General features: G+C 31.7%; 1 protein-coding gene across 4 annotated transcripts in view; it reads right to left on the bottom strand.

Annotated features, from left to right (window-relative positions):
- Positions 1 to 2,206: 2,206 nt before the first annotated feature.
- The window catches only part of SLF1 (SMC5-SMC6 complex localization factor 1), a 67,089-nt gene continuing 55,683 nt past the window's right edge, over positions 2,207 to 13,612 (bottom strand). For 3 of the 4 annotated variants that reach the window (XM_023523301.1, XM_011378081.2, XM_011378087.2), the window contains 6 exons: positions 10,912 to 11,057; positions 9,781 to 9,944; positions 8,892 to 9,025; positions 6,883 to 6,975; positions 6,293 to 6,475; positions 2,207 to 3,753 (listed from right to left, as the gene is read on the bottom strand). In XM_023523301.1, the coding sequence (XP_023379069.1) occupies positions 3,272 to 3,753; positions 6,293 to 6,475; positions 6,883 to 6,975; positions 8,892 to 9,025; positions 9,781 to 9,944; positions 10,912 to 11,057 (1,202 nt within the window). In that variant the 3' untranslated portion in view covers positions 2,207 to 3,271. The remainder of the gene's footprint in view (positions 3,754 to 6,292; positions 6,476 to 6,882; positions 6,976 to 8,891; positions 9,026 to 9,780; positions 9,945 to 10,911; positions 11,058 to 13,612) is intronic. The other variant, XM_023523292.1, reaches the window with a different exon arrangement.

Below are 13,612 nucleotides of genomic sequence, written 5' to 3'. Positions count from 1 at the left end.
CTCCCACCATAATTCTTAACCTACAAGGTGATTTTCTGAAAACAAGATTTGATTTATAAAAAAGTTAACCATTGCATGTATCCAGCTTTGATATCAACAAACAGAGCCTAATTTTAATAATGCCATCACCGACCTTTCTAACTCAAATCACATTTGTTATAAAAACAATTATTCTGAATTCTGCAAGCTCCACATCAGAGGAGGCGAGACTGGCATGGAAGATGTATGATAAATGACTGAGGGAAAGAATGCCTTATGTCATTTAAAGATAACTGTCTACTGATTAAGGACCAACAGTGACAAGCTCTTATCAAGTTCACCCTTTAACTGGAAAGGTATGTAAAGGCACATGGATTTTATATTACACCAATAAGTTTTTTAAATGTGGAGGCATTCATTTAATTTAACTTTCCATAACAGCACAAACAGAAGGCAAACATTTCCTGGCGTTTATATAAAGTATCCTAGCATTAACGCATTTGTGTTTACCTAGGAATGAGTACTAGTTCACTAATATGCAAAAGCATACCTCGTATTCTATTTGCTCTAAAATAAAATTGCTAAAATCATACTGATCAAAGGATTAAACTAACATAACTTTGTAATATTCGCATTTAAAAACTAAAACAGAGCATCAATTATTACTGTAAGTTCTAGCAATACACAAAACTGAAATTAATTTTTCAATAGCCTATATAGAAAACAATAAAACCAACAATATTTAAGGCTGGTTTACCTTCCTAGACTGTAAGCTCTTCTCCTTTTATTGTAGTCAGCCCATCAAGCATACCATCTGGTACATAATAAGTGTTCAAGAAACAATGAGTTCAATACATTGATTAACCTCATATTTGATTTTTATGAGGATGAATGTTTTTCTGGTCATCTCGGAGTTAATGAAATGACAGAAAATGCATATACTTCAACCACTTTATTCTCTGTTGGGAAATTAAGAACAAGCTAGAAAACTCATGGAGACCTTTCCTAAGGAGCTGCCAGTAAACATTCTAAATCTTTTATATTCCAGATATTTGTGGGGTTTATGCAGAATCTTAACAGGGCAGAAATCTCCTTCCAAGCTTTATTTACACTGTAATAAGGGCTTTTATGGGCATTTTTAAAAAAACAATTCCATTGAACTATAGTAGGAAATCTGGCAGACTACAATAAATAGAATTACTCAGCTGCTGCAACTTTGAGACATCTACAACTAAAAGGAAAGGATTCAAAAAGACTACGAATTTTATTTTATTAAAGTTTCTACTTCCTTTTCTTCTAAGATAGATTTGAAGCTATGTTATCTAAAATAATAGAAATGATACTGGAAATAAAGTTTCTCATTGCAGGTTTAAATTCATATATTTACTGGTATTGTTAACTAGGCCACAGAACACAGTAACTTATGCTTGCCAAGTTATACTGGAGGGCAAAACTGCAATGACACCTTCTTAAAGGCACAGACCTCAGTGGCATTTGAGTGTTTAATACCTCATTTATCACGGCTTGTAGAAGCTGGCAGATAGAACAGTTTTGAAATATAACTATTAGTTGCAACTAAATGACTATTTCTTATGAAGATCAAATTTAAAAATTTTTTCTTAGCAATGCAAAACCCTAATTTGTGATGTTCATTATTTCGTTAACTTATAATTGTTATTAACTTAAGAATTACTATTTTGCTTTTTACTTAAATGATTCATTATAACTAAAAGAGGAGTTAATAACTAGAAGGGAAATAACATTTATTAGTGCCATATAAGACAATAGGCTAACTTAGTTCTATTACGACAGATACTCGGTGCTTTTTCCATTTGAGAGGTAAGAAAACCATAGCTCAGAAAGAAACCTGCATTGCAATTTCGTTAATAAAAATTAGACAAGGATTTGAAACTATGCCTGTCTGATGTCAAAGTCTGTGTTTTCAAGTTTATATTAGTTTACTAAGCAAACATTATTCCAGATGCCTTCACAATAAAGTAAAGAGGTTACTCTCTGGAATAAAAATGTTCTATTCATCATCCGGGGAAACACTTTACTCTGAGAATTTTAATTTTCTTTAGATAGTCTCCTTTCATCAGGTTTTCTCTGATACTTTGGCAGATTAAGATTAAAAAGGATTTGTATGATGTCGTATTTGAAGGCTAACTAAAACAAAACTAATATTTATTTTTTGCAGTACGTGTAAAAAATTACTAATACAAAAATACAGAATAAAAACCTTAATTTTTATTTAGAGCTGATATACTAATAAGGCAGTTTTCAGTTTAGATTATAAACCCAGTAATAAAACACTCAGCATCTGTATCTTGTTAAAAGATTATTTTCAAGATAAAACTAAAGTGTGCTTCTTCAGCAGATTAATCGCTGTGAGATCATCACTTTAGTTACATAAAGGCTAAATGGAAGTTTTAATGTTTCTTTTCCAGCTGTATCACAATGTAACTTATTCCCACTAGTGAAGCAACTTCAATTTCAAAAGTGGTTATTATCCACACCCTTTTAGTTTTACTATAAATTGCTATTAGGAAAAAAACTGCAAACTGAAACATTACTACTCTGTAAATTCACACTGTACATCAAGATTTTAGATAATCTCAAATCTATTACTTAGTTGTTATTTGTAATCTTAATATTTAATACAACTTATTATGCGGAATGTTTTCACTTACAGAATACTGGTTACACAGAGTAGAAACACACTTTGTACACGGACTGCTAAAATAAAATAAATCAAGAGATCATACTGTCAAATTGCACATTCAATGCATTTAAAAACCAAAAGAATATTATTACTGTAAATTTTAGAAATGTTTATTTTTAGAAACACAAAACTGAAATGAGTAGTTTAGTCCAACTGCCTACAAAGAAACAGGGAGCTTCATGTGTATAGGTGCACATTTGCATGAATATCCTTGCCATGATTCTAAGACCTAGAACACCTAAAATAGAGGACATTACATTTCAATTTGAAAAAAATATTTAAATTAAAATTTTTTACATATACGATATAAATAAATAATAATCACTTTCAGAACAAAAAGTAATCATAAAGATTAAAGAAAGCCATATATACCAAACAAAACTATTTTTTTACTTTCGAGTCAAATTCTATACTAGAAAAAGAAGAACCAGTATTATAGTTTTGCAGAAGTTAAGTGCTTTTAGCAAGGCTGCAAATTCTGTCAATAAACCAAATCAATATTTGTTAATAAGCTATAAAACCCTTATAAATGACAAAGCAAGTTGAGCAGGTTCATATTTTTTGGCATCATCATGAAAACTCGGCAACTGACCGACACATCATTTCCAATGTCACCAATAAGGCCTCAGTGTGTACTCCAGGAGACACCTTTAAATTCTCAGGCAGTTCCTTAAGAATATTTGGAAGCTTCAGCAATGTCTTAATATTTCTAGCATAAAGATCCAATAACCAGTCACTATGAGCACTGGTGGTTTCCTTATAATTCTTACAAGCCATAAGCAGTTCGTTTAGATGAGTTAACCCTTTGAAAGCTAAGAGGAACTCTGAAGATAAATCAAAAATTGAACAAAAATTCAGCAACATCCTACTAAGTAAAAATGAGCCGAATTCAAGCTGTTGGTGGTAAAACTGTTTCTCTGCTTGTGCATGAAAGTTCTCCACTGTATCTTCTATTTTTGTAATAGCAAATAGTTCTTCCTTGATTTGAGATGATAACACATAATCTAAGGGCAATTCCCCCTTAGAGTTCCTCTGCTGTAAAAGCACTGGGCCTGTGAAAAAGAGAATGCAAAATGTTAAGAGTAAAACATTTTTACTTTAGCAGCTTAACAGCTGTTTTCTCTTTTTTTTCCCCCTAAAACATCCAGGGCTCCGTTTATAATAATACTCTGTACTAATTCGTCGACATAATTAATTGGCTATATATACACATACTGACTGCTTAATAAAAGTGCATTTAAAAAAACTTAAATCCTAGTGAACTGCCTAATAATGAGTTGCATAAAAGTACATGCCTTATAGTTCAACATGATTATAGATGAAAAAAACTTTTATGAAACTTCATAAATTGTCATCTTGAAATAAGAATTACAGTGTTCCCAGAAGAATAAAATATATTCATCTTAAATTCTGTATAAGAGTCTTAAAGGTATCCTATATCACCAAGAGGAAAAAGTAGTGTCCCTTTCCATTGGTGACGGGCTACTGTAGCTGTGCAAAGACTGTAAAAACTTGCACGAACATAGAGCACATTTTTCACTTACCCTTGCCTGTGTTCATATTTTAGTACAAGTAACTGATTTACAAAAAAATAAAATGTTAACTTTCTTGGGTCACACTCAAGATTTTATCCATCTACTATAGTTAAACCATATAACCATCTACTTAGAAACTACAGAGATAGAGTTTATCCTCTAGGTAGTAAAGGATGATGGAGGAACAAAACAATAACTCATGATATGGTCACATAGCAAAGTCCTAACTATGCCAGTCGAGTCCTATATTAATTTATGCATTTTGCCATAAAAATGTTATAAAAAATATAAAGGTTTTAGTAGTAGCACACATAATCAGAAGGTCCTACCGTACAACATATATCATATTGTCAGAGACAGAACAGACTATAGCTGCTAAAACTCTTAATGATGAGCCTAATCAGACTTATGTAGTGATCTAGATAAAAAATGTATTTAATATAAAAGATCAACCACTGATTCATGTGTGATTTATGAAAAAAAGAATTCTAAATCAATATTAGGTTTCTTTTCATTTGCTGATATTTCAAAAAAAAATGCTCTAAGTTACTCCTGTTAAAAAATACAACAAAATTACAGATACAAGTTACCAAAAGTAAACAAAAGTTTTAAAAACAAATAAATTCTTAAAATTATTGCTCTCAAGATTCAGTGACTCACAATGAAGAACTAATATAGTTATTATAATGATGATATCAAACCATTTGATAAGTCTAAACTCAGAATACAACTAAGGCAAAGATAAGCCTGTAAGATTGCTAAAGGACCCTTATTAATACAAGTACAAGTAGATTTCCTCTCTTAGGACAAGAGACTCATCTTCACCAAGGACCCTAGAAAAATTCACATTGGTTGGTATGCCATTCTCTTCTGAAGAGTTGGACTTAATATAATATTGGCTTTTATATCACTTACACCATTTGAAGCAAGGCCAAATATTGGCTTGGAGTCAGCTACATGGTTAAATAGAAAAATAAAACATTTAGAACATTATGTTTCAGTAAACATGTAATACCAAAAAAATGGAAAACTGAAAAATATATTGATTGTGAAATGGTATCAGTAAAACAGACACACTAAGGCCTTTAGGGGGCAGGAGAAGACTATAAATAACTAAACATCTTAAACTACCATGCTATACAGCCTTTCTTAGAGAGATAATATATATGTACATAGTACAAAGACATATAAAGAAAATATGCCTTTTATTTTCATGCAGAATCAAACAACTTTAATGATGGGAGAGAATCATTTTATATTTCAAGTTAAAATTGGTACAAAAAACAGAAAATTTATATAAATCTTTACTTCTGCATTATAAGCTGCTCATCAGTTTTCCTTTCTTTTAAAACACAAATCAGTTTTTAATATTTTGATGTAAAAATTATTCAGTTCAAAAATAAGAAGAATGTCACTGAAAAGGGGGGAGTTCTAAAAGCAGATGAAAAAAATCAGAAAAAGCAGTAGGTGAATATTAAGCTCAAGTTACCTATCACAAAACCCCTGCACAACAGTTATCATTTGAAAATCCTTCTACTTTAACTTAATTGACTGCAAAATGTAATGAAGAAAAGACAGTCTAGGATACCCTTTTTTTATAGTCTATAAAGAAATGACTCATAAAAAAAGATTAATCGAGTTAGCATTATATACAGGAAATGAAACAAGAATGAAAAATCCAAGTAATCACAACTGAACATTTATATCCATTTATTAATAAGCTTTCAAAAATGGCTTTTCTACAAAGACATTACTCTTTAAGTAAAAAGATTAATATTTAAAACCAACACACTCAATTCAAAATACGTTCTCATATATACAAACCTAAATAGGCTTAATAACACAAAAATATATACAAATTATGAAAAGGATTTTCCTCTTCTAAATGAAAGGTGTTTATGTTCTAAAAGACTTTTTATCTTTACTTCTTCATTAATATAAAATAAAGGCATCTCTCCTTATAGATCTTGAATATATAAAATGCTATCTACCTCTGAGAGATTCATCAAACAAACTGGATAATTTATCAAAACCCATTTAGCATAAACGTACTCACCCCCATGCTGGAGTAGCAGCTTGCCAATTTCTACATGTCCGTTTGACAGTGCATCATGCAAAGGAGTCACCCCGTCCACTTGAGTGAGCAGATCTACCTCTGGACAACGTTGCAAAATTTCCTGGACACACACTGTGTTGCCATAGTTACAGGCTTCATGCAAAGGCGTCCAGCCAGCATTGTCTAAATTAGAAATCAAGACAAGTTTTAAATCAGCAAAAGTAGGACTTTTGGTAGTGAAGTATTGATATTCTACTTCCTTTATCAGTGTGACTTTCTAGGTGCTTCACATACAAATAGAATGCTTTGATAAAAATGCCTAGGACATAATCATATTTATAACTGTAAGAAAAATAAAACAATTTAAAAAAAAACTGATGTTGGGATCTGATCAAAATATGAATACTAAAATATGTTTCTGCACTATTAACTATAAATCAATATATGATGAATTTCTTGGTTTTGCTACTGGTAATATTCTACATACATTAGGTAAATATACTTACGTGTTTTTCTTAATGCAGACATTTAACTATTTAATAATACAAATATTAACATATTGGATTAGACCACAAATATTTAGAACTTACCTTTAACATTGATGTCTATTCCTGGCAAAGAGAGAAGAAGAATCAATTTTTCCACTTGGTTATTTATGCAAGCTCTATGCAGGGCTGTTTCTCCTGCCATAAAATATTAATAGATTATTCCAGAGAAGACAAGATATCAACTAAAGAAAATAATCAAAGGGCATGAACTAGGAGATCTGGCCCTATGCCAGAAAATTATTTATTGAGTTTTCTTTTTGACTGTTTTAAACATCTCTTGTGTTAAGGAAAAAAAAAAAAAAAAAAGAGGAGGAGGGAACCCCACCAATCCATAGAGCGTCTATTCTATCAGCAATTCAGCAATGAAATTCTACTGCAAAAGGTTTAACACAGGCATTGTCTCCCCCTAGTTCAAGGTTTAAAGCTTCAACCCTGCTATAAAATCCCCAAATGATCAGAGAACACCAAAAATACTGGGTTTTGCAGCAATAAAAGTTTAGAGTGCAACTGCACTCTCTTAAATTTATTCATGAACCTACGTTAAATGTATGGCTCTTTTTTACACAGCATTTATAGCTTAATTCAAATGAATGTTTCTGGCTAAGCACGAGTGCCTCTACACACTCAAGTATAATTCAGAACTTCAAATCCATTAACAGATGGTTTGCTGCTTCTCAATAAGCTGTCTGGCTTGGCTACAGCAGCACAGAGAAGGAGAAATGGGGGAATCTTAATATAAACACACACACACACACACACAAAAATCCTAGTACCATTTAAAGCTGAACAAGGGTGACAAACAGAACGGCAAAGTTTTTTCTAGGAGGTATGCAATTAGTGCCTGCTGGCTAAAATTGTCTATATCCATCTCTGTTGTAATCAAAGTTAATAAGATGTGATAATTTGATGTAAGGTGAATTTAAAAAAAAAACTTAAAAGTGATTGTTTAGAAAACAAATCAAACACAGAATCAAATTCTTTCTTGCTATAAAATACCAAGCACATTTTTACAGTGTTCTGTTTTACAGATTATCTCTAATTTCTACCAAAACATTTCTTTTGCATGCATTGAAAACCTTTTGAAGTTTTCCTCTACTATTTTTCAATTCTCTTCCTCCCTCTCAGTTCCTTCTGCTGTTCAGACTAAAGTCATTCATATTCATTTTAGTTTCTGATACAATAAACAGAGAAAAAAGACAGTTTTGTAAATTTAATATCTGAGCTCTCATTTAATACATTTTTCACATTTTGAGCCAAATGGGCAGTTATTTTGAATTTGTGATATGCAATTATGAACTTAAATCATGTAGAAAGGTTATAAGAGCGTCACTGTTACTGTTTCCACTGGTATCATAATGATAATTTTGTATTAAAAACACGCTATAGCTCATAAACAAAAGACTCAGCAATTTACATTGGCCAAGTATAGACTCTCAAAAGGTAACTTATATTTGTGAGTTAAGAGGAGCCTAAGTAGAAGAGGTACTGGAGTGAATTACAACATTATTCTTGTTACTCCATCTTTTAGGTACTTAGGTTCCAGTATAGTTAGAACCAAAAGCCAAATACATTTCATAGTCTGGGCTCAATGCCTGGAAGAAAAGAGTCCATATGCTTAACACAGCTATGTAACATAGCCTACTCCTCATTCTTTGTTCACAAAATGTCTAGGACTGAAAGAGATGAAGACTGAATTATACTTTCAAATCCAAAGACACACTAATCTTAAGCAGCACAGGTTGAGGTGGAATAGAAAAGTAAGGCGGGTAAATCTGGAAAGAACTTGATGGGAGTTATGCACTGTGTTTAGTATCTGGAGAGGCAGGGGGAGAAAAGAAGGGAAGGAATACTCTATTATACTGGGAATCACAGTCACTTTCTTTGTATAAATGACAGTTTAAAAAATAATATGCTATCCAGGAAGGTACTTCCTGGACCTAGTCCAATATTTAAGTTCAAGTATTCTTCAAGGCCAATGTGTAAAACCTGCAAATACTGGGTAGAATCATGAAAAAGTTCCTAGCATAAGTTAATTTAGATACTTGGAATACCTTTTAAATTAGTCTTGTGGAAATTCATCTTTGTAACTAAAGAGGGGCAATTCTCTTTGGAACATGACAATTCTCCTTCAGACTTCTTTTTCAGTCTTTTTAATGATGAAGAACGTTTAGCAAGGTTAAGTTCTCTGAAAAATAAGAAATAATGGAAGTTTGTTTTTCACAAGGACATGACATTATACATTAAATGAGTATTTTAGACAAATCTGAACCCTTTTTAATTTAAATCCCCTTATTCAAATCTTTACTGCTTTTTATTTTTGTATTTACTTTAACTATACAGAAACAAATTTCAGTTCATAAAATTTCATTTTATTAACTTTGTACCCTAAACTGCCCACTGAAAAGTTTATTTGGAATGTCAGGTAGAGAAAAAGATCAAGTAAACTATATTTGACAGAGAGAATAAAGCAAAATGCAGGCCCCTGGCTCCTCATTCTTATTTTTATATCTTATCCTATTGTTTTCTTCCTAAAAACATTTTAGGTTTTCTGAATTTTATACAACATACTTTTAGAGGGAGGTTTCTCATTTCGGGGAAGCTATTATAGGAATTCAGAGTATTTCACATGACGATGCATTCTGAAATCTATCTTTATTATATGCAAGTAGTAATTTAAATCACAGGGCAAAAAGTGTGTGGAACAAGAATTTAATGAACAATTTTTTTTTTTGGAAAGCACTTCGTCTTAACAGAAAGAAAGCAATGTATCTTGAATCAAAGAGTGAAAATGTTGATTATGTGTACTTAGAGTTCTAAAACTGAGTTTTCTGCTAATTAGTATAATTCTGAAAACATCACAGATAACCATAAAGTTCAAAAAATATGTCAGAAAAAAGCTATACTCAAACAAAGCAGAGTTGGTATATAAGTATCACTTACGGTAACTCTTGCAGCCCCTCAACTTGTTTCTGTTTAGCACCATTCAGCATTAGTAAAGCTCTCTGAGATTCAAGGCAAGGCCGTTGTCCTATTTTCTTTGGTATCTGCATCTTTCCAGTCCCATGCACACCAGTTTTACCCAAAGCTGGCAAATAGGAATATACCTGTTGGAAAAAATTATTATGCTTTCTCAACTACAAAGACTTGGAAAGCTATATAAAAAGTTAATTCATATCGTCATTAAATTTGGTTATATTTTCTTGGTTTTATCACTTTGGTGGCCACTCTATCTAATTTAAACATGCTTAAACATCAAGAAAGCTGCTAGTTCCATGTCATTAAGTCAATATGATGTACATGAGAAGAAAAATGCCTTCTTGAAGTAATTTTTTCAAATTCAATTGTGATGCTCATTTAGGGAGGTTCTTTTGATTAGTCTTATGCCCAGCTTGTTATAAGTCATTTGCATATTTTAAATATTTGTGGTTTATGTACAACTGTTATTTTGTACCATTATGTACAACTTCCACTTCAGTAATGCCTGCCTTAAACAGAAACAAGGCTAGAATAAACAGAATAAGAAGTGCAAAAGTCATTAAAGGATTGTTGCAAAAAGAGTATTTGTTCAATTTGACCAATTAACAAGCATATTTTTCAGTTGTTGAAGAAACTGCTGGAGATAGTAGATATTAATGATAAAGATAGCTAAGATAAAACTGGAAAACTCTGGATCAAATGCAGCTTATATGTGTGTACATATAGAATAGAAGGGAATAACGTTCAATATCATTTGCAATTTTGCTTTTTAAATACCATTAAATACTATGTAAAATTTTTTCTGGATCTAGGTCTTTCCAAAATAATAATCTTATGTACTGTGGCGAGTGGTTAAGAAACAAAGGTTCTTGTACTATTTTTCTGTTATCAATCCTTAATTACTCTTAAGTAATTAAAATTTCTATTCACTAATTACTCCATTTTTTGAGGTAGAAATATACATGCTTTTATACAGATTTGAAAGATTTATAATTAATGTGCTCTAATTATTAGAAGTAACGAAGAATACTTTAAAACTGAATTTACGAACTCACTTCTCGGAAATTAAAAGAACTAGAATAGAGTGGTGCTTACCATTTTCTGAAGAGAGAGTGGTTCAGAAGAAATACTGATAGAACTCCGTAAACACAACTTTTTAAAGACGGCCTCTGCAACAAACATTTGAAGCCAGGAGGAGGAAAAGGAACAAATGAAAATCTCTAATTCCTGTAAAGAAAAGTCTGTAGGAAACGAGAGAAATAAAAATAGTTACTGCTACACCTTATAAAATTTCCTTCTTTAGACTTTTCCTCTATAGGTTTTATTTATGAAAATGATTCCTACACCAATAAAATTCACCCATATAATTTTAAACCACAAAAAAACAGATAATATTCTTTTCCTTGCCTTTGAAAAGAAATTGTTTTATGGCAGTGTTCTCACATTTGAAACAATCACTACTTTTTATTATTATTTTAAATAAAAGTTATTGAAATTATATATATACACATGAATAGATTGATGGTATATGAATATGTAGGCAGACATGGGATTTTATCACTATACTTTCCACTTACTATTAAAGATCTCTTCCCATAATAGAGTTGCACCTTTGAAAAACCAGTACTTGTTTTTTAAACGGGCACATGTGTATTAAATTTGCAGTGATTAGTCTTAAGCTGACAGGAAGAAATAAACAAGACTTCTTCCCCTGACAATACTCAAGAATCCTAATACTGCAGATGAGTGTAAAGAAAAGGGAAAATGTAAGACCACAAAATGTATAAGGATTTCTTTAGAAGTTTACACTCACTCTACTATAGCAAGTGGGGGAGGGATATACTTTTAAATGACAAAACAAAAAACAAAAAAACACCAAGAGCCTCAAATCTCTTCTTTCCCAAATCCTCAATTTCTGCAATAACATGGAAATGCGTAAACATAAAACGAATTGAAAATGATGAAGGACTGGAGTGACTACTTCCCATTTAATCTATCTAAAGTTATGAATTCTCTAATAATACTCTGTGCATAAGTAACAGAATGGATAATACAGTGGAATGATAAAGAATAAGACAAAACAATAGGATACTAAAAGAGCTAGAATTAAGCAAAACAAAAAGATAAAAATGTTATGATATTATACAATAAGGCAGATTAATAACAAATACTGGAAGAATAAAGAATTAGAAAAAGTCAATAAAATTAGCACGATAAACTTAATAGGTTAAAATATATTTTAAAAATTGGATATAATGGCCAAACAGACTTGAGGTTCTGGTCAAGATGGAGGGTTAGGTAAACACTGTGCTTGCTTCTTCCCACAACCTCAAAATTACAAATAAATGATAGAACTACCCTTGAGAACCACCTGAAGACTAGCTGAAGATAACTCCTGGGATATAAAGAAGAAGCCATGTGGAGACTACTGGAAAGATGGAGTCATAAACCAGGCTGGTCCCACACTCACGTGTGGAAAAGAATCAGGAGGGTTATTTCAGCTGCGGAGCTCCCTGCTAAGGATCAAGAGCCAAGGTAAGACGGAGAGCTGCTGTAGACCCAGGTGTCCTCTTAAAGGGTCTGCACATGGAACAAGACAAGGATGCCCACTATCACCACTTCTGTTCAATACAGTATTATTAGTCCTAGCTACAGCAATCAGACAACAAAAAAAGAAAAGGCATCCAAACTGGAAAGGCAGAGGTAAAACTGCCCTTATTTGTGGATGACATACTATAGAGAACCCCAAAGATTCCATTAAAAAAATATTAAAACTAATAAATAAATTCAGTAAAGTAGGACACAAAATTAATATTCAGAAATCAGTTGCATTTTCATACACCAATAACAAACAGAGAAATTATGAAAACACTCCCATTTACTATCACATGAAAAAGCAAAAAACATACCTAGGAATAAATTTAATCAAGGCAGTAAAAGATCTGTATTTATAAAACTATGACACTGGGGAAAAAAATTGAAGATACAAGTAAATGGATGGCTATCCCATGCTTGAGGATAGGAAAAATTAACATCATTTAAATATCCATACTACTCAAAGCAATTTACAGATTCGATGTAGTCTCCATCAAAATACCAATGATATTTCTCACAGAAAACAAATAATCCTAAAATATATATGGAACCACAAAGGATCTCAAATAGCCAAGGCAATCTTGAGAAAGAAGTATAAACTTGGAGGTATTATGCTACCTGATATCAAACTATACGATAAGGATATAGTAATCAAAACTGACATAAAAACAGACACATAGATCAATGAAACAGAATAGAGAGCTCACAAATCAGCCCATGCCGATATGATTAATTAATCTATGACAAAGGAGCCAATAATATAATGGGGGTAAAGACAGTCTCTTTAAAAATGGTGCTGGGAAAACTGGACAAATGCATGAAAAAAAAAAAGAAAAGAAAAGACAATAAAACTAGACTACTTTCTAACACCATAAAGAAGAATAAATTCAAAAAAGATTAAAGACTTAAATGTCTAAGACTCCAAACCATAAAACTCCTAAAAGAAAACAAAGGCTGTAAAACTCTATGACAATACTCTCAATAATATTTTTTTGGATCTGTCTTCTTGGACAAGGGAAACAAATGAAAAAATAAAACAAACAAACAAAAAAAACCAAATGGGACTACATCTAAGTAACCAACAAAACAGAAAGACAACTCGCCAAATGGGAGAAGGTATTCGCCAATGAAACATCCAATAAGGGGTTAATATTCAAAAATGCATAAAGAACTCATATGACTTAACACCAAAGGAAAAAAA

The sequence above is a fragment of the Pteropus vampyrus genome, unplaced genomic scaffold (assembly GCF_000151845.1).
Source record: "Pteropus vampyrus isolate Shadow unplaced genomic scaffold, Pvam_2.0 Scaffold11, whole genome shotgun sequence".
NCBI lineage: Eukaryota > Metazoa > Chordata > Mammalia > Chiroptera > Pteropodidae > Pteropus > Pteropus vampyrus.
Note: the sequence above shows the minus strand (reverse complement) of the source record. Positions and strands in the feature narration are given on the sequence as shown.